The sequence below is a fragment of the Drosophila takahashii genome, chromosome 3L (assembly GCF_030179915.1).
Source record: "Drosophila takahashii strain IR98-3 E-12201 chromosome 3L, DtakHiC1v2, whole genome shotgun sequence".
NCBI classification, from domain to species: domain Eukaryota; kingdom Metazoa; phylum Arthropoda; class Insecta; order Diptera; family Drosophilidae; genus Drosophila; species Drosophila takahashii.
Window position 1 is genome coordinate 19872900 of NC_091680.1, and position 20172 is coordinate 19893071.

Below are 20172 nucleotides of genomic sequence, written 5' to 3' on the forward strand. Positions count from 1 at the left end.
TCAATAATATTAATATTAATATTAGAAAAGTCGTTCTTAAAATTCATCGAATACCTCCAAACATTTTCTACATCTTTTACACCTCAACAGATTGCTCCTTGAAAAACAATGCATTTACATCTTATGGCCTTACAAAAATCAATTTTATTCAAACTTATCCAACTAGTGTCGCAAACAATCGCCTCTAGACCTCCTCCTTCAGCACATGCTTCTTTTTCTCGCTGACAAACGGCACCTTGCCCTTCTTGGAGTGCTTGCGCACATTGGCCTCCTTGACCTGCTCCTTCTCCTTGACCGTGCGCATCTTTTTCTGTGCATTCATCACGTGACGCGGCACCTGGCGATGGCGTGCAATTCGCTTGATCTGCGGATGAGCGGCATACTTTTGCTTCAGTGCCTCCTGGTAATTGAAGTTGACCCGCTCACGGGGACGAATGACGCCCAGCTTTTCGGAGGCCTTTGCCTTCCACATGCGCACGTTCATCTCATCGGAGCCGGAGAAGACGTATCGATTATCCAGCGACCAGGCCACACAGACCACGTGCTGCATTCGCTTGGTGTGGTAAATGTCCCGCGAGTGGCTATGGTGGGCGTTGTAAATGCGGACAGTCTTGTCGTAGCTGGCCGAGACGAATTCCTTGCCCGTGGGCGAGTAGTCCACATCGGTGACGGCGGAAACGTGGTCAAAGTGAACCTTCAGGGGCGTATCCAGCTTGCGGGTGTCGAAGGTGTAGAGGCTGGAATTGATAATGAGGATTAAGGCAAAGTAAAATAAGATTAACAATGAAAAATTGATATAAAATACTATACAGATGTCAGTGCTATGATTAATTTTATTTGTTTTTTAAAAGATTTAATAATCTTATTGGGGCTTTAAATAACCGAAAACCCTAAAATTATAGATTCAATGAATTATTTTGAATTTTTTGTTTTACATGAATGGATTAATTAGAACTTTGAGTTTAATAGAATTTAATGAATTTGAATTTTGAGTTTAATAGAATTGAATGAATGAATGGCATGAATTCCGGAATAATTCGAACGACAATTTATTTTAAAGAAGAAAGGGCCATAATTTTGCAATTAAATATGCCTGAATTTTATTTACTAAGCAGTTAACATTGATTTGTAAAAATGTTCCACTTTTTGATCTCAAAAGAAAGCGCAAATTTAAACAATTCATAAAAATTATTCACTGATTTATTCAATTTGAAATGAATTAGAAAAACATTCAATTTATTTCACATAAAATTGAATTAAACAATTCAGAAATATGAAATTGAATGATTAACGCAGGGCTCTATAAATTATAAAATAAAAACTATTTCTTTTCATTTTCAGCTTAAAGCAACACTGGCAAAACCCTGAATACAAATCCCAGTCAGGTGTATATCTTAAAATGCACCCTAAATCCTTTAAAGCTCCCCTTTACTCACTTGCAATCCTCGTTGGCCACTGTGAAATTGAACGCCTCCATGGGATTCCAGGCCAACTTGTTGCTCTTCATGGTGAGGACGACCTTCCTGAGCGGCTGCGCCTCCCTCTGGTCATAGAGGATAATGCTGCGATCGCTGGCACAGCAGGCCAGGATGCTCGTCTCCACGGGATTGTAGGAAATGGTGTGCAGGGTATCGACGCCCCACTTGAGAGTCTTTAGCGGATCGTTGTGCTTCTCGTCCCAAATGGCGCACACCTCGCCGCAGGTGGCGAACTTGTTATCCTTGCGATTGTGCGAGATGCCGTGGAGGCCAAATTTGCTTAGAATGGTGTTAATGGGCTCCTCATCCTCGCCCACTTCCGGGGCCTCGGCGCGCCACACCTTGATGGTCTTGTCATCGCCCACGGTGAAGAGGCGACTGCCGTCCTGGGTGTACGCGATGCCCCTCACATAGCCATCGTGGGCCACAAAGTTCCGGGAACTGGTGCGATTGGCCAGGTCCCAAATGCGCACCTCGCCGTCGTAGGCGCCGGTGGCCAAACTGGAAAGCTGCTTGGGATGCTTCCCGAAGCACGAGACTCCGTCGCGGTGACCGCTTAAATTGCAGACAAAGGGCTTGGCAAACACACGGTCCAATTTGGTGGCATTCAGGGCACGCACATATTCCCGAGGACCCTCCAAAGGATGCAGCGAAGGATCGTAGTTACGGGGCACTGAAAAGAGAGTTCCATTTAAATCGCCATCTTCGAACTTTTGTTTACTCACTTTTGTGCTGCTGCAGCTTGGTCTCCCGCACATAGTTATCCGGATTGCGACTGATCATTTTCACCTTCATCCTGGCAGCATTTATTGAACTTTCTTGCGGCGTAAAATAAAAATTATGCGTGGAATAAGAACATAAACAACATGTGCACTTGCAGCGTTGCCATACCAACGGCCGTCAGCTGATTGCTACACGTTTTGCGTGTGGTTACACTGTTCTTATAACTTTCTGGCAGCACTGAAATTCAAAATTTATGCGGCAAAAAGAGAACCGTTAGAAATGGCCATTGAAATGGGAATGAGTTTTATATAGCACTGTGGTACAAAATTAATTCATTTCTTAATTACCTCGAAGGAAGCAATAAAATTGTATTCGCTTCAAATACCCAACTGAAACAGTTGAAAAAGGACCTCATAACTGGAAAAATGCAGTGATATTCACTTTTTTGGAGGGTATTACGGGCAAACGGATTCTTTGTTACTTTTGCTGTCAAAGCATTTTAAAATAATATTAAGATATAAATAGAGCAACAAAACATTACATACATCATACCGCTCGTTATTAAAAGTTTACTGTTGTAACTTATTTTCTCCTTGTAATTTTTTGTGGATTATAAATATACTACTTCACTAATTGTATTATTTTTAAGCGTTTATAAAAATTTTAAACTGTAGCAGGGACTGCAAGTAAGTCCTAAAAGTTACTATAAATAAAGACAACGGTTTAAATAAAATTGTTTTTATTGAACAAGAGGTTAAAATATTCTTTTATAGATATCAATATATTTTGTATGATTATTGTTTTTAATGTTTAACAGATAATCTGGGGAATAGGTTTTTCGCAAATGTAAAGGACTTGATACTCGCAGTCCTGATCATTCAAAACATTGTAGTTCGTGCGAGTCCTGCGATCGCCCAACAAGTCACAATGCTCAATTCCATTATAATTATTTGGCTCTCCTGGATACCAAATATTCAACGCTAAGGGCTCACCGGTAGAAAACCAATGATGCCTTCTCTGATGACCCAAATCGGAACCAGAGGTCCAGTATACGTCATCTATTCCCTTCTTATAAAGATATTGATTTACCAAATCCCATTCCTCAAGGGTCTCAAAAGATATAAGATGGGAGTCTATTCGACGACACGATTCGGATGCATCATACCAATTCTTTTTCGTGTTGGTTTCAATGTAGTAATAACCTTGGCCAATTTTAACAAATGGAACTGATGAAAGTTGCACGGGTTCTATTATTTCTAAAAAATAAATAAATGCAGGAATTTTATATTATTATCATTATTATTTTTTATTAATATAAACAGTATTACCATCTTCAATTGGTGTCGCTCCTGCGAGCGAAATGAGCGCCAGTATTGCCCATAGTAAAGTGCAATGAACGAACATTTTGCGATTACTGATTTTAGCACCACTGACTTGCTGCGTTTTATACCCCATACGATTTAAAAAGTTATCTAAGAAAGGGTTTATTTTACGCTGTAAAGATAAAAACAATCAAGTCCATATTTGCATACACTTATCTAATGATTACCTATTATTCTTAAAGTAATAAATTCAGGAAGAATTATAGTTCTCTTTATTTATTTCCCTTTTATAGTACCTACAATTAAACTAGTATCTGTATGGTACTTAAACATATATGTATCAAAAAGAATAAACTCTCTTGGGTTGACTTCCGACTAAAGAGTAAGCCAAAATCGTAACTATAACGATATTAAATTTCTATACGACGACAGTTCTCTTTAGTTAGTTCCCTTGTTAATGGTAGCGAATAAAAATAGACTGTAAAATTTCTTTATTGATCAGTTATTTAACTCAATACTGATAGCAACCGAAAACGGCGGAAATGCAAATAAAACTGCCACCATCGTAGGTATAGCTCACATAATCATCGGATAGCTCATCCCAAATGGCACGGGCCCCGTAGAAACACCCTGCTCCGGTCTGCTGATATAGCATTACGTTCACCACGTGCTTGAATCTCGGACAGGATCCACGGCCCTTCATCCTTAGGTTTATTTCGTCGGCGACATCGCGGGTCCACTTCAAGGCTTCCGATTGATTGTAGTTCTTGTTGCCCAGCTTCTCGCGGACCACTTGGGACATCATAAAGCGAATGTACGGCAATGGGAACTTCTTGCCAAAAGCCGGTCCCATATTATACGAGTTATAGATGGTAACATCTGCCGCCGGCTTTACTTCGTTACCAGGCTCGAGTTCATCTTCGGACTCACTATCGGCTCCTTCGGATCGGCTATCTCCGCTGATCGCGGATACTCGAGGCGCGTCTTTACCCGCTGACAAGCTTCTATTCCTTTGTGTCGACATTTTAAAGATACATAAATATCAGAGTATCGATCCAGTCCAAGGAATACGTTACTGAGACAAAGCTAAATCCAAACATCAGATTGGACAGAAATGTTCTGGGCAACTGGTGTCTGAAAAACATGAATAATATTTCAAGTCGTTTGTAATAGTTGATTTTACTTTTACGGTTGGACGAATTGGATAAGATAAATTGCAACAACAAAGGTGAAGGGAGGTGGAACTACTATTACTTTGACCGCAGAATCTGAGAATTTTTGTAATAACTCTCATAAGATCCATTGGCAACAGTTTTAAATAATAATTTTTAATATAACATTCCTTAAGAAATACATTTTTCAATATGTTTTTTCCATTAACAGATCAATCAACAGATTAATGCATTTGCATAATAATTATACACATTACAATTAGTTTTCCCGCAGGTTGAATAAAAAATCAAAGGGTTTTATTTAGATTTTATTTTTGTGATAACATATTTTTGGCTTTTTTTACACTTTTCATTTGCTAAATGAAGCAATTTTCAATGGGAAAAATAATTTCACAATTAACCAAATGCTAAGGAGTAACTACAAGTAAAGGTTTAACGAATTGAATGTCTGTAACGACGGATGTGGCGTTTCGACTGGAGGAACGGGAATTCCGAACGTAGGTTTCGCTACTGGCGATGGAGGGTTCCTTGGCCTTTGGGGTCACTACATCATCGGTTTGGTTCTTTTCCCCATTTTCTTTCTCGAGCTGTTGTTGCTGAAGCTCGTGGACTTTTCGCAGGCAGCAGCAGTTTCTAAGGGCATCCATGAAGCACTCTAGATTTTTGTGGAAGTTGAGCAGATTCTCTGGCGAAATGGGCGACTTCTCCCGTTGACAACACTCATCGATGGCCACCTGGGCGTGGTAAATACACTCACTGGCTTGACCGAGTGTATTCTTCAGATTGAAGATTTGCTGCTTCCTCTTCAACTGCATCTGGATATATCGAGCACACAGTACCTCAAAACGACGCTGTTCACCTCGATATTCATCGAATAGCTCATCGTATTTGGAGTGCAACTGTTCCGTTTCGCATTTCAGGACCTTAAGAGCTTTTTCCTTCTTTGCCAACTGCCGGCGACTCTGACGATGGGATATCGAGAGCTCATCGTAGCTGCAGGATATAGTTGGAATAAAGTAAAAAATACTTGTATTAAAAATCGAAAATATTACAATATTAAAAGATTTATGAAAATAATTTCATCATCATTATTACATTATTGTTTAAATATCAAAATATTTCGGCAAAACAGATTGGATTGCAAACAGACGTTTTTTTAGAGAGGATAAGTAAAATCTTATCCATAACTCTAATTTAAATATTGGGTTATTTAACAAATGTAAAAGTAACATGGGCGTTATTTCACCGGGCGTTATTGCATTCACCCAAATTATTCATTACAAAATATTTTATTTATATTTCAATTATTAATAAGTTCTACTACGCCCAAAACTTACCGCTGTTGCATGAGCAGGGGACTGATGGAATCGTACAAGTCCCCGATAGATTTTACATTCCTGTGGGATCCGCTGATGACCTTCTCCTCCGGATCGCTTTCCGCGTCACTGGAAGTATCGATTCCCCGGAGCAGCTGGGCCAGTCGCCCGTTTCGCTTCTTCTCCTTATCGAGGGAGAATACCAATTCCTGAACCCGTTCCGTTTGCCGATCCAGGGCCATTCGTAGCTTGAACTCCTGCTGCCGATCCTCGTAAATTGTGTGCTCCAGCTCGTTCACCAGTTGCAGGATCTGTTGAATGGTCTGTTGGTAGGGATTCTGATTTTTACTCAGGTTTGCCGCAGCCGAAGCCAAACGATTTTCGCCGGGAGTGGGGTCCTCTTCGTCCTCCGAGGGAATCAGAAGACTGGAAACAGGATCTAAGTCAGAGTTCTTGGAAAGGCAACTCGAAGAGGATGTGGCGACCGAGTTGGAATCCTGATGGGAAGTGGATAGTGGACGATCCGAGTCCTTTTTCTTTGCGGCTACCCCGAGGCCTAGACCTTTGCTCACACTCCTCAGGATGGAACTCAGGTTCATCCTTGGTCCTTTCCCAGTTCGTGTCGCTGTCTTCGTCGATGTCTTGTCACCTGGCACTGAAAATATTCAGGTGTGTGCAGCGCTGTGTGCTTGGGTTGGTTGTTTGTCAGTAATTGACTGCCTACTTGTGTCTACACTAAAAGAAAAGGTTAAATAAAAACTGTGGTGTTCAAATAAAATGTAGATATTTCTAAAATAATTGTATTATTAATTCAATCATTTTAATTTATCATCTATAATAACCATATATATTTTTTAGAATTTTAACTTTGAATTTTTAAAACTTTTCATATATTTAAAATCCATTAAATTTTTCTTTTATAACACAAAAAATGTTCTGTGATTTTTTCGAGTACACACACAGCTATCTAAAAGTTGCCTCTTCCCAGGCTCACTTTCCATATGGTTTCGTACAACTTTTTAAATTGGTTTCAGTTTTAACACCTTTGCCTTCAGTTTCCCCGGCACTCAATCAAAGTTGTCGTTTCTCCGCCTCCGATTTCGTTACTTCGCATATGGTTGGCAGGCTTTCCCGACTTTCCCCAGCCCTTTTCCCAGGTTTCCTCTGGTGTTTGTTAGTCGTGCGTAAATTGCCATTAGCCAAAAAGGGTTTCCAAGACTTGATACACTTATTGCATTTTTATGGCCTAAAGTTTTGTTGTTTTTTCCTCAGTTTTTCTTATTTTTATTCTGACATAGAGGATTGCATGTATCCTTGATGAAGCTTGCGGACTGAGGAGCTTGATTTTAAATTTGGTTAGGTTAATTTTGTAACTGGTAGCGAAGAGTTTCTGGACTTGGTTTTATTTTATGCCTTGAGTAAATGTTAAAGGGATATCAATGTTTTTTAATAGGTAAGCCGATAAGTTTTTAAAAATAAATAATTTTCATCGCGAGTTTATTGGGTTTATTGGGTACTCAACATAAAATAACAAAAAAAAAAACATAAAAAAAACATAAAGTATGCCCCTTATTAATAATACCTTAGGAGTATAAGAATACACTGCTGTTATTTTTGTTCATAATTTTTTGTATTATTTATTCCCAGATAACAAATGAGGCTGTTTTTGGATATAATCTTTCACATATGTAACGTCTTTTAACTTCGCAAATTCTGTCATTCAAACCATTGTAATTTGTTGGTGTGGCTTTGTACCCCAACTCGTCGCAATGCTCCACTCCACCGCCATTATTTGGTTCCCCCGGAGCCCAAATATCTAATGATATGGGTTCACCTGTTGAAAACCAATCATGCTTTACCTTCTGCGCAAAGTCCGCACCCGATGTCCAGTACAAATCATCTATCCCATTCGTATACAGATACTGGTTAATCAAATCCCATTCTTCAATAGTCTCAAAAGCTATTAGGTTAGAGGCTATTCGACGACAAGATTCGAAGGCATCAAACCAGCTCTTTTGCTTCTGAGTTTCAATGTAATAATAACCGTGGCCGATTTTAACAAATGGACCTGTAGTAATGTTCAGCTGATCCGGTATTCCTATTAAAAAAATTAGTTAATTTGAAATATTATTAAGCTATCTATTTAAATTAGATTACCATCTCCAATAGTTGGTATCACTTGATAAGCTCCAGCTAGTGAACTGATGGCCAATATCACTCCGAGTCCAGTGTAATAAAACCACATTTTACTATTACTGATGGAAAGCACCGTAAATTGTGGTGTTTTATACTCTTTGGAACTGCACTGCTTTTTTATAAAACCTTTGTTTATTAATGATACTCTTAACAAACTAATAAGAAGAGTTTCCTGGAAATATTTACTTAGCTACAGACAACAAAGAAATATAAGTAATGCAGTATGATACGATACATTGTGTATATTGTGTACTTGCCGACCTTTAGCTCACTATATAGTATATCCTATTAATTTTTTTCAGCAAAGTTAAAGGGTGACATTATAGCTTTAATTTAAAACAAATATCACCTAAATTGATATAGCGCAACTCCAGATATACATGAAACACGGATAAATTTTTTAAAATAATTAAAATGTATCCTTAAAAAAAATATTTTTATATATTTTTGGTGATCTAGGGGGTAACTCTACCACGAACTATCATCATCATTCTTAGTGTATTTTGACTGTAAACTAGTCTTATCTTTTAATAGATTTAATTGGCTATTTTACTTTTCTTAGTAATCATTGCTACAGCGAGTCTTATCTGAATAGGTTGATAAACCCACTAGAGATATCGCTTAAAAGATAGTTGCATTTAAAGCTTTTTTTAAACAAAAAGATTCTGCCTGCAATCCAGAAAGGTAAACTTTTATATTTCTCTTAGAAAAACCTTTTTCTCTTTTATCTCTGCCCGGCTCTCTGTTGCTCACTGATTGTCTTTTGTAACAGCTGAGCCTTAGTTTGGAATTTTTCCTCAGTAAAGCTCCGTCAACGTTGGCGGCTGGCCGCTTCCAAAAAAATATTTATAGAAATTTTTTACAAAAAAATATAATCAAATTTAAGGAAGATAATGGCTCGTTTAGTTTCGGGAGTACGAACTTTATTCCGTCGATATCCGTTCGTGACCAATAGCGCCATCTACGGGAGTCTGTATGTGGGCGCCGAATATTCCCAGCAATTCGTATCCAAACGCTGGCTGGCCGTAAGTTTTATTATTAAATATAGTATGGAACATTGGAAGGGATTCATACAAATATCCGAGGGGTATATATCGGCGATTTCTAATCAGATTTATGTGCCCTGTAGCCGGAGGCCGAGCGAGAGGATATCGATTATGCAACAATAGGAAGATATGCTGTGATGGGCACCGCGGTATATGCCCCAACACTTTACTTTTGGTTCGTGCCCACCAGATAATAAATCTGTACATAACTACATATTTTCTTTTATTTGTATTTAAAAACAGTCGTGGTCAATATGAAAGCTCTGAATTTGTTTCCATTAATCTGATCTAGTGATCCATTGCAAAAAAAAATTTATCAAAATAGAAAAAAATACTTTAAAATAATTTCATAGTTTATTAAGGCATTTTTAGAAATAGTAAATGTTGGTAATTTTTTTTGCAAACTAGGTTTGTTATTATTTATTTATATTTTTGTATTATTTGTAATACGTATTTTATTACAACAAATAATTAAATAAACAATCGTTTAAGAAAATTGTACAAAAATTTGACTTTGTTAATAAGACTATTGTTACGTTAAGGCAATTGATTTAAGATCTAGGGGAAACACTATTGGAGCTAATTTCTTGACCACAGCTGTGTATGCACACTCACATATCAGTGGACCAGTCAATTTACTCACACTTACATGCTCACCATTTAACCATTCTATTTATTTCCTCAATTTGCTTCGCCGTACGCTTCTGTTGTTGTTTTTGACTTTTATCAATTTGTTTACGATTCCGTAAAAGCTCCATGAGCACGTGTCGCAACTTCAAGAGCATCTCTTCGCCACTCACTTTCTCTTAACACTTTCTCTTTAGAAGCACCTACGCCACCAGAGCACAAAGCTTTTCCTCTGTGAGGGAAAGCTATCGAGAAAAGCACTGAGAAATTGCACGACCATAACAAATAATATGCAATGTAAGTTTAGAATGCTGAAGAATGATGGAAGTCAACTAAAAAGGATCACGATTTCAAGCACAAACAAAAGAAAACAGGAAGAACACATGGAAATATAACACAATTACACCGAAAACACACATGAATATACCTATGTACAGCAAATCACCAGGAAAACATATATATTTAACATTAAAGCACAAAAATATACACAATAAATTTAACACAAACACACGAGAACATTTGAAAACACCATATTTAAGTCCCAAAGCACCCTATTTACTCTAAACATTCCTGCCCAACCTGCCTGCTTCTGCATTTTTTGTATAAACACAAATATTTATAAACATATAATATACAATAATTTATTTAATAAATTTCCAAGGTATAAATGGCTAGATCGTACTTTTCCCGGCACTACAAAAGTCGTCATAGTTAAAAAATTGGTACTGGATCAGTTTGTATTAACGCCTTATCTACTGACTGTTTTTTATGCAGGTAAGTTTGGGTATCATTTTTTTGAGTTATAAATGATTTTGATTTTATATATCTTAAAGAGCGATTTATATAAATACTTAAAAGTATTTTAAAATCGTTACAATTTGCTACGCTTTTCAAAATTAAAATACATTTTCAAAATAAATATCGTTAAAACAAAACTTGTTACAAATGCATAAGTATTACATTTTTCTTATGAACCATTAAATATTTATATTTTTAGAGTCCATAGCAAAAAGTCCAATCAGTAAAAGTAAAGTTAATTGTTATCTTTCCAGGGATGTCTATGATGGAGGGCAGTGAGGATACTTTCCTGGAATTGCGCGAGAAGTTTGTGCCGACTTTTGTGCGCTCCTGCATTTTCTGGTTGCCCGCCCAGGCCTTGAACTTTTCCCTGGTGGCGCCCCGATTCCGAGTTATCTATATGGGTGTTTGCGGTCTGATTTGGGTGAACATTCTCTGCTGGACCAAGAGACAAAGTCTATCAGTGGACGCGAAAGTAAATGCAATCGAAACTACAAAAACTGTATCTTCCATAAGGAATTCCGAAACATGAGAGGATTACCATGTATATAGTCTTAGATAGATTTTGACAATGCTTTGGAAAATAAAGGCAGTCGTGAAAAGTCCGACTAGATGGTTGCTATAGAGTTATGTATTTGCTTAACCTGGTTGCAAAGCGTTGGCATACAGTGCGTATGATTGATGTTCCCATAAACGGAAACTCATCAATTACTACTTACCCTCTATTCATCTCTATTTGAGTGTATGTGTGTGCCTGGTGTTTATCAGCGTGTGTAAACGTGTTTAATTGTGTGCGTGTGTGCGTAAATGTTTCCATCAATATTTGCTACACAATATTTCAGATATCCTAGTTCGACAAAATGGCAACTATTGTGCCAAAAACGAAGGGAAATGGTGGGCTAGCCGTAAAAATGTATTTAGTCGGTGGAGGTACTGTCGGCTTTTGGGCGGGGTTTAATGGATGATGGAGGGGATGAGATATGATCCAAAGATGGGAGTTATTAAGGGATGCCAAAGTTTTCTCAAGTTAAACCTAAAAGTATGCTCTTAATCAATTAAACTTCATATTATTTTTAAAACATTTTTGTTAATACCGGTTTTAAAAAAATGTTCTAATATTATTAAATTTCAATTTATTTAAAATACATAAATCTTTAATTAAAAGGTTACACTGCTTTTTGTTATTTTTTTATGGATTGTTTTGACGCAAAATATAATAAATACTTTGCAATAATAGCTGATCAAATAAAAACACCTCTTAACGAGGTAAAAAACTAGTGACGACCGCACCTTCAACATACAAAAGTTCTGATATCAACATTTGTGACGAAAAATTATTACACTCGTCATTAAATAGACTTTCTAATCTTTTCTCATTCGGCCCGCCCTAGCAAACTATTCCAGCCTTTTTCCCTTTACAGGCATTTTCTATTGCAGCGTGACGAATTAGAAAAGATTAGAAAGTCTATTTAATGACGAGTGTAATAATTTTTCGTCACAAATGTTGATATCAGAACTTTTGTATGTTGAAGGTGCGGTCGTCACTAGTTTTTTACCTCGTTAAGAGGTGTTTTTATTTGATATCAGAAGTTTTTGTTTGTATACATTTGCTCTCATAGGAGCTAATATATACATTTAAATTTAAATTGGTCAATCATAATTTTTAAACTATTGTATTTTAACAAATTAAGTTAAAAAGGCGTTGAAGTATTTGAAAATACCTTTTAAACGAGGTATAGTACATGTCTGTACCTTTAGTAGTGTAGAACTTGCAAACTAACGAAATTTAGCTATTTTTAGCTTTTTCCCGCTAAAGTAGCGGCTTTTTCCAAAAGTCGTAGAACAAAAGATTCCTATATGGAACTCTTAAGTGCAAATTTACTGATTCCATGACCCTAAAGTACAGTTCGGATACCCTCCCACAAAATTCAATACTCAGGGAGCGTTAATTGTTCGAGCTGGCAAAAGTGGCTATTTTCGAATAAAAATAACTTTTAAACGTGACTTTTTACAGTAATGTGTTATATACCAAAATTTAAGGAATCTCAAGGGCTATACAGTTTAAGGTTTTAAAGAAAATCGTTAGAGCCGTTTTTGAGAAAAATAAAAAAAAGCTAAAAAAAAAGTTTTAAAAAATTGTCTTTTGTTCATATTTTTTTAAGTATTACATTTACACAAATTGCATATAGAAGGCGTTTATAGCATTTAAAAATATAAAAATAATGTCCAAAACATGTTTCTTAAGTTTTGAAAATTTAATATGACGTTCATCCCATCGATATAAAAAACTTTTGTTCTACCACTTTTGGAAAAACTCGCTAGTTTAGCGGGAAAACAGCTATAAATAGCTAAAATTCGGAAAACCGTAACTTCTATACTACTAAAGCTACAGACTTGTGCTGCATCTTGTTTGAAAGGTATTTTTAAATGCTATAAACGCCTTCTATATGCAATTTGTGTAAATGTAATAATTAAAAAGATATGAACAAAGGACAATTTTTTTAAACTTTTTTTTTAGCTTTTTTTTATTTTTCTCAAAAACGGCTCTAACGATTTTCTTTAAAACCTTAAACTGTATAGCCCTTGAGATTCCTTAAATTTTGGTATATAACACATTACTGTAAAAAGTCACGTTTAAAAGTTATTTTTATACGAAAATAGCCACTTTTGCCAGCTCGAACAATTAACGCTCCCTGAGTATTGAATTTTGTGGGAGGGTATCCGAACTGTATTTTAGGGTCATGGAATCTGTAAATTTGCACTTAAGAGTTCCATATAGGAATCTTTTGTTCTACGACTTTTGGAAAAAGCCGCTACTTTAGCGGGAAAAAAGCTAAAAATAGCTAAATTTCGTTAGTTTGTAAGTTCTAAACTACTACAGGTACAGACATGTGCTATAACTCGTTTAAAAGGTATTTTGATATACTTCATCGCCTTTTTAACTTAATTCGTTAAATACAATGGCTTACCAATTTAAATTTAAATGTATATATTAGCTCCTATGAGAGCAAATGTAAACAAACAAAAACTTCTGATATCAAATAAAAACACCTCTTAACGAGGTAAAAAAACTAGTGACGATCGCGCCTTCAACATACAAAAGTTCTGATATCAACATTTGTGACGAAAAATTATTACACTCGTCATTAAATAGACTTTCTAATATTTTCTCATTCGGCACGCTGCAATAGAAAATGCCTGTAAAGGGAAAAAGGCTGGAATAGTTTGCTAGGGCGGGCCGAATGAGAAAATATTAGAAAGTCTATTTAATGACGAGTGTAATAATTTTTCGTCACAAATGTTGATATCAGAACTTTTGTATGTTGAAGGCGCGATCGTCACTAGTTTTTTTACCTCGTTAAGAGGTGTTTTTATTTGATATATAGTAGTCGCCTTCGCACACTCTCCTGGTGCGCTTCGTCACTACATGGACTGCCGTCCATAGTGATGTTACTTTAATCTAGTACCAATATTTATTCTTCAAATATTACTCTTTCTTTATTATAATTCATAATTTATCCTGGACATGGCTCCCTAATTTGTGTCGCATGTTTTTGCTGACAAGCCATGGCTAAATGCATTGTAATTCCCTCATCGCATTAACTTTTTGTCTAATTATTGCTCATCTCTAGCATCTCGGCCGATTGATGCCCCCTGACCTCCCCGAGCACCATGCTAAACTAATTAGACGTGGCGTGTTTTTGGCTGCCGCCCACCACCTCACTACCCAATATCCGCCCAATGTTAATGCGTTGAGTGTGTGCGTCTGTTTAACTTATTGCTGTCTATTTAAATTGCAATTTGTCAATATGCGTGTGTGTAGTATTACCACACGCCCATCTGGGAGCCTCATCCATCCACCCCACTCCGCATCCTTGTTTTTCCCCACAGTTTTATATTTACACTGGGATAAATTTGAGTTAAGATGTAGGATTAGTTGTATAATAAAATGCTATGATATTAAATAAATAATCAAGGAATTTTTATTAAACATTTATATCTTTATTTACCATTAAAACTTCAATAAATCGAAGAAAAATTAAAATACATTTAAAAATCTTACATATTCTTCAGATTATAATGTATAAATAATTAGGATTACAAACTTAAAGTGCAGAAAAATATTTTTCCTGGTATATTATTAAGCTTTGAAAGCCTTCAATTTGTTTTCCGTGTAGGCAGTAGCACAATTAAACTTCTTGTACAGTCATTAACAGCACATAACGTTGGGCCAGCCGTGTCCAGACTGAACTTGCTAAACTTGGCAGACATCGTAGCTCCTGTTTAACCGCCCCTCTGAGCCCTCGTCTAACCCCGAAACTCCCCTTGCGTCCGCTTCCTTTGGGCCCCCTCGGAAGGTCCGTTTCCCCACTCCTTTGACTTTGACGTCGACGTCTTCGCTGGATTCTCTAGGTTGCTGCTGGTTCCTGGTTCATTTTTTTTTTATTTACATCCGCTTGTTTGTTCAAAGCGGAAAATTAATTCCATCTTGGCTTGTTTCCGTTTATCTTGAAAAAGTATTTCGTCGTCTTTTCGCTTTATACCGTAGTCCACCACGCCCCTTCAACGCGGTCCCACTTTGTTTTACTTTTATTTTTCGACAGCCTGCTGACCAGCTGAAAACTGCTTTTCCTACTTTATATTTGAGTGTGGAGCTGGGGCCAGGGACTATTTACTTCATCTACTGGTCCAGAGCAGATTTTTTTGGGTGCTTTGTGGGTCCTGTTTGAAATTAAGGGTATCTGCGGATGATGATGCAAGTGGAAGAAGAATTTGTTTGGGAAATAAATTCAAATCGTAAATTTTTAAGTAAAAAAATATAATATATAATATAACAAAGAATTCACTGATTTTAAAAATTTTAATAACCTTGGATAGCTATAAATTCATTAAAAAAAGACACCCACATTTTAATATCTCATGTATTTATATTTTATTTTTAACGTAATATTATTTTTGTCCTAAAATGTCTTTTTTGTTTTATGTTCTTAATTTCACATTAAAATAAAAGAATTGGCTAAGCCTTTTAGGAATTAGGAATCGCCTACAAATACATATAAAAGTATAGAAGTATAATCGCCGATCCGTATAACAATTTCCTCGTTAGGGAATACAAACTTCCACTTCCAATGGCCATTCGTGTTTGGCTTTCCACTCTTGTTTTGTTTTGCTTTCGCTGTTTGCCTTGACTGGGTGGTGGGTAGTGGGCGTTGGGTCCTCGGCCCCGCCCACTTCCTGTCGCTCCAGTCATCGTGGCGTGAAACTAGCGCGTCGCCCACCACACGTACATTAAATTAAAAATTAATTTACAAAAATAAACAGAGTTATGCCAGAGGAAGCATCTCTCGAACGATACCGACCATAAGAAGCTAATACTAATGCTGCTTCATTTGATTCAATTACCGGAAGCAGTCCGTCCGTCCGTCCGGCGGAGCGGAGCGGAACGGAATTTAAGGGAACCGCCGGACTCCGCCGCTCCTCGGGAATTTTCGTGTTTGTCTTGGACACGCGGCAGGAAGTTGGCTGGCTATCTGGGTATCTGGTATCCATCCTCCACCAAGGACTTGTCGTAATTACCGCACAAGACAAATAGAAAATGGCGTAAAAACGAGAAATTAATCAACGTTTGGCGCCCTGCCCTTCGCCACTCGATATAGGTATATATATTCGTGTTCCATCCATCCATCCAGTCTGATTGCGATTCGATGTGAAGCGCTTGGCAAATATGACAGCGCGCATCATCGCTAAACTATTGCAAAGGGACAAAATGTCGAGTAACTACTCTTTGAAATGGAGATGAGAGCGTGACTCACATGGCAATAAACTCAGAATAATTTAATTATATAATAATAAATATATGGTTAAATGAAATATTAATATTAGAATAAAAGTATTGCGAAAACTATGTAACCATTTAACTTTTCCAGTTCATATTAAAAGGTAAGCAAGATGTAAAAATGTTAGGATTTTTTTACTTATTTATTTCAGTTTCGCCAACAGATTCCATATTAATTTTTATCTAGCAAATTAATTTTTTTCGTTTAATTAAACAAAGACTATTTTAACAATAATAGCAAAAGTCTCAGACAAGCTTTTTTAAAATTAGTTACCATTATTATTTGTTTGTCTCCTCACAAATATTATGATGATAATAAATGGTCTAATGAAATAAATAAATATTTTTTTAAATTAAATTTTGCTATTTATTTTGCTTTAGCTATGATGCCAAAAAGATACAAAGTATTTAAAAGTTATAATATTTTCGGGTGGAATTCAAATATTTTGATGCAGCTTTTCATATTATTGATTAAGTTAAACTTTTGTTTACTTTTATATCATAAAAATCGTTTCAAAGAAGACTTCATTTACACTTGAAAGGGTTAATTAGTATTAGACTTCCATTTGGAATGCCGTGATTTCCGGAGCCATCGCTGCCATGAGCTCTTCTGTGTTTGCACGGATTGATGATGGTCCCACGCGAAGCGGCATTATAATTTTAAACTACTTCTTTTGGGCAGTCCGCTACCCCTTTTCCCGCCGCTTTTCCGGCCTTTCCCCCTGCCCTGCCCCCTTTTTAGCTGGGGGACATCCTGGTGCGGCACATTTGTTCGCCGGCATGTGAAAATTGATTGCTGTTGTTCATAGCTGCGGGATATGGCCAAAGTTTTTAAGTTCCCATTGCCTGTCCCCCGGTTCTGGAAAACCCCAGTCCCAACGCCACGCCCACTTATTTCCCAGCCCCGGCTTTCCGCTTTCGGTTGTTGTTTGGGCGCTGAAAAGCTGAAAACAATGCGAATTTTCCTCGCGGGTCTGCCGTCGCCTTGGACCGAGTTTTCTCCTCCTTCTGGGCCTTTTTTTTTCTGCTCGTTGTATTATTAAGAAAGTTTTATATTTTTTTGTCGGTTTGGGGTTGGAGTATATTTACATTTGGCAGTTGGCTGCGTTAAGCGGCTTGCGTTGCTAGGGAAATTCTGGGAAAGCAAGGGAAACGGGGCGGGAAAATATCTCGGACGAACGCTGGTCAGAAAATTCTGTTGCTGGTGCTGAAATTTTTAATACTCGGTTACCTTGTCGTGCAGACAATTTGATGCCAATGGGAATATGAGTTTTCCCTCTACATCTCCCTTGCTATTTTGCAGTTTTTTTTCTCGTTTTTTGGCTGTAGTGCCGTAAAAACCTATATATATTTATATGTATGGAACGGAGTGTGAGCCGGGTTCATGTAGCTTTATAATTAAAGAAAGACGAGGCGAAAACAAAGGAATAATAGCCAAATAAGAGCTTGGCAACCGTTGGCAAGAGATTGCACCCATAGAGAGCCTGTTGATATGGCTCACCTTTAAGTCTCGGGGTTCAAGGGCCCAAGAGAAAGACGGGTGAAACATAGGGGAAAGATAGAAAAAGTATAGTTTATAGTTGGGAAAGTGGTTTAAAATTATTCAAGATAAAAAAACAAAAGCAAATTTTTATAAATCCATAATTTAAATATCTGTGGATCAAGTTTAACTGAAATAAAAAAGAAAGAAATTATTATTATTGTTTATTATTATTTTATTTTCTAATTATCTATTAATTCTAATTATTTCTAATTATTTTAACAATTTGAAAACATAAATAGATTTTAATATACATTAATTGTATTAACATATTCTTGTAACTAAAATAGCCACTTTTTTATTTATTCACCACAATTTTCGTTTAATTGTAGCATTAAAAGGCCCGATTACATTTATTTGAATGCACTAATTACCAAAAAGGTTCCAACATTCAATTATACCGTTAAAGCGCCCGCATCTTTAGCTGAATATTAAAACGGGCAAATTGAAATTGCAATTATGCATTATCTACATCGGCCATTCGATAAATTAAAACCGATAGCCCCGACAAAAGGCTAACCCATTAACCCACTCGGCGAGCAAGGTCAGCTAAGCAATTAAAAGCGAAAACGGGCTGTGCATAAATGTTACAAAAATAACGCACACATTGTGGTTTTTAATGCCAACCTCCCAGACGCCCCCTTAGTTTGACCCCAGAAAAGCCATAACTTTTATGGCACGCACGCAGTTTTATTCTCGTCGATCTGCAGCCCGAAATGCCATCAAATGCCTCAACTGCCAGCCGACACCTGCCGTCAAAGTCAACCATGTAAATATCCGTGTTTAAAAAAATAATAATAAAAAAGGTCGAGGTTTGTCCCGTGTTTGACTTCTGCCTTTATGTGCATGCAAACGCATAATCAAGCGTGAAGAACAGACATCCCATCCTTGGTAAAAATTCAGTCCCGGCACGCAGATATATGTATGTGTATACTGTATAGTACGTACGGGGAATACGCATCCCATTCCCGTTATCCCGCATCCTTATCCTGCTTACATTTAATTTCACCTTCAGCCACCGAATCCGAACCGCCAAGACGTCGCGTCGCCTGCCAGCCAACCAGCTATCCGAACCAGCCAGCCTTTTCCTGCTCTTCCGCCGCTTTATAATGTTCCTTTCCTTTTGGGTGGCACACACCCTGAAACAGGGTTTTATTCGATTTTCCGGAAACTTAAAAACAATTATTTTTATCAATTTGTATCTGAAAAAAATATTTGTTTGAATCATTTTTAAGGAAAAGATGCGCATATCTGCATTTGAATTAATTCCAATAAGGTTTACATTTATATTTATTGTTTCAAATATATTTTTAATATCTAAAAAAAAATCCTAGAGATTTAAAATCACCGTTGAGTTTTTATTGCCTTTCATAACCAAAAAAGTAAATTAAAAAGAATAAATTCGGATCAAACCTTTTTTTCCACGAAATGTATTTTTAAACATATATATTTACTCTTTAGAAATAATATAACTAAATAAAAAATAAAAATAATATAATTTAACATTTATTATAGCATGAACTTCAAACCAATTACATAAAGATAATATTACGTATAAAAAAATTCATTTTTTCTCTAGAACAAATGTTAATGAGAATATAAATATATGTACATTGTAGGATTTATTGAGACATTTATTTTCTTAAAAGTAATTCAACTATTTATTTGGCCTACAATATATGGGATTTACATTTATAAGCAAGTAAATTATACATAAAAAGCAGCATTTATTTAATATTTATGGGGGCCACAGGGCCAGCAAGGATATTTAAAATGTCGGCCATCGCAGATAGGACTTCGCTTATGTCCTTCTTTTATTCGGGGTTCCTTGTTGTCGTCTGTGCATTTGACAGGAAAAATTAGTTGGCTACGAAAACTTTTGGCCTCGCCGTCGCACATACACAAACGTGACTTCCCCGTGAGGCGAGAGTGTGTGTGCTCTATCACATCCTTCGTCCTTTTCGTCCTGGCAGTTGTAAAATTTCTGCTAACGAAAAACCATAAACAGGTGTTGTTTGTTGTTGACGCTGCATGTGGCCTGCCGCACAATCTGTTCTGTTCGTATGTCTGTTTTCTACATAATCCGCTCGCCAAGGCTGATCCTGTTTGGTCCTGGCA

General features: G+C 36.8%; 4 protein-coding genes and 2 long non-coding RNA genes across 7 annotated transcripts; 1 reads left to right on the forward strand and 5 right to left on the reverse strand.

Moving 5' to 3' along the window:
• Window positions 1–121: 121 nt before the first annotated feature.
• On the reverse strand, window positions 122–2360 carry LOC108056000 (DDB1- and CUL4-associated factor 13). The gene is made up of 3 exons (XM_017139604.3): window positions 2204–2360; window positions 1437–2151; window positions 122–737 (listed from the first exon to the last, which is right to left on the reverse strand). The coding sequence occupies exons 1-3, from the start codon at window positions 2271–2273 to the stop codon at window positions 185–187; spliced, it is 1338 nt and encodes a 445-aa protein (XP_016995093.2). The 5' UTR covers window positions 2274–2360; the 3' UTR covers window positions 122–184.
• A 563-nt stretch (window positions 2361–2923) lies between these two features.
• On the reverse strand, window positions 2924–3625 carry LOC108056006 (uncharacterized). The gene is made up of 2 exons (XR_006412344.2): window positions 3530–3625; window positions 2924–3457 (listed from the first exon to the last, which is right to left on the reverse strand). It is a non-coding gene; the product is annotated as an uncharacterized lncRNA (long non-coding RNA).
• A 372-nt stretch (window positions 3626–3997) lies between these two features.
• Window positions 3998–4640, reverse strand: LOC108056008 (dynein light chain Tctex-type). The gene has a single exon (XM_017139614.3). It carries the CDS (start codon window positions 4545–4547, stop codon window positions 4035–4037), a length of 513 nt encoding a protein of 170 aa, XP_016995103.1. The 5' UTR covers window positions 4548–4640; the 3' UTR covers window positions 3998–4034.
• A 368-nt stretch (window positions 4641–5008) lies between these two features.
• Window positions 5009–6732, reverse strand: LOC108056004 (uncharacterized). Its single transcript, XM_017139608.3, is given in 3 exon segments — window positions 5009–5172; window positions 5175–5688; window positions 6033–6732. Coding segments are annotated over 3 exon segments (1137 nt in total). The 5' UTR covers window positions 6611–6732; the 3' UTR covers window positions 5009–5127.
• An 891-nt stretch (window positions 6733–7623) lies between these two features.
• On the reverse strand, window positions 7624–8260 carry LOC123002979 (uncharacterized). Its single transcript, XR_011418835.1, has 2 exons — window positions 8169–8260; window positions 7624–8109 (listed from the first exon to the last, which is right to left on the reverse strand). It is a non-coding gene; the product is annotated as an uncharacterized lncRNA (long non-coding RNA).
• A 763-nt stretch (window positions 8261–9023) lies between these two features.
• Window positions 9024–11304, forward strand: LOC108056001 (mpv17-like protein). 2 transcript variants are annotated; one of them, XM_017139605.3, is made up of 4 exons: window positions 9024–9232; window positions 9337–9428; window positions 10542–10654; window positions 10933–11304. In XM_017139605.3, the coding sequence occupies exons 1-4, from the start codon at window positions 9101–9103 to the stop codon at window positions 11208–11210; spliced, it is 615 nt and encodes a 204-aa protein (XP_016995094.2). In that variant the 5' UTR covers window positions 9024–9100; the 3' UTR covers window positions 11211–11304. The 2 variants fall into 2 exon arrangements, with proteins under 2 accessions (XP_016995094.2, XP_016995095.2); XM_017139606.3 differs by lacking the exon at window positions 9024–9232 and adding an exon at window positions 10078–10177.
• Window positions 11305–20172: the final 8868 nt, after the last annotated feature.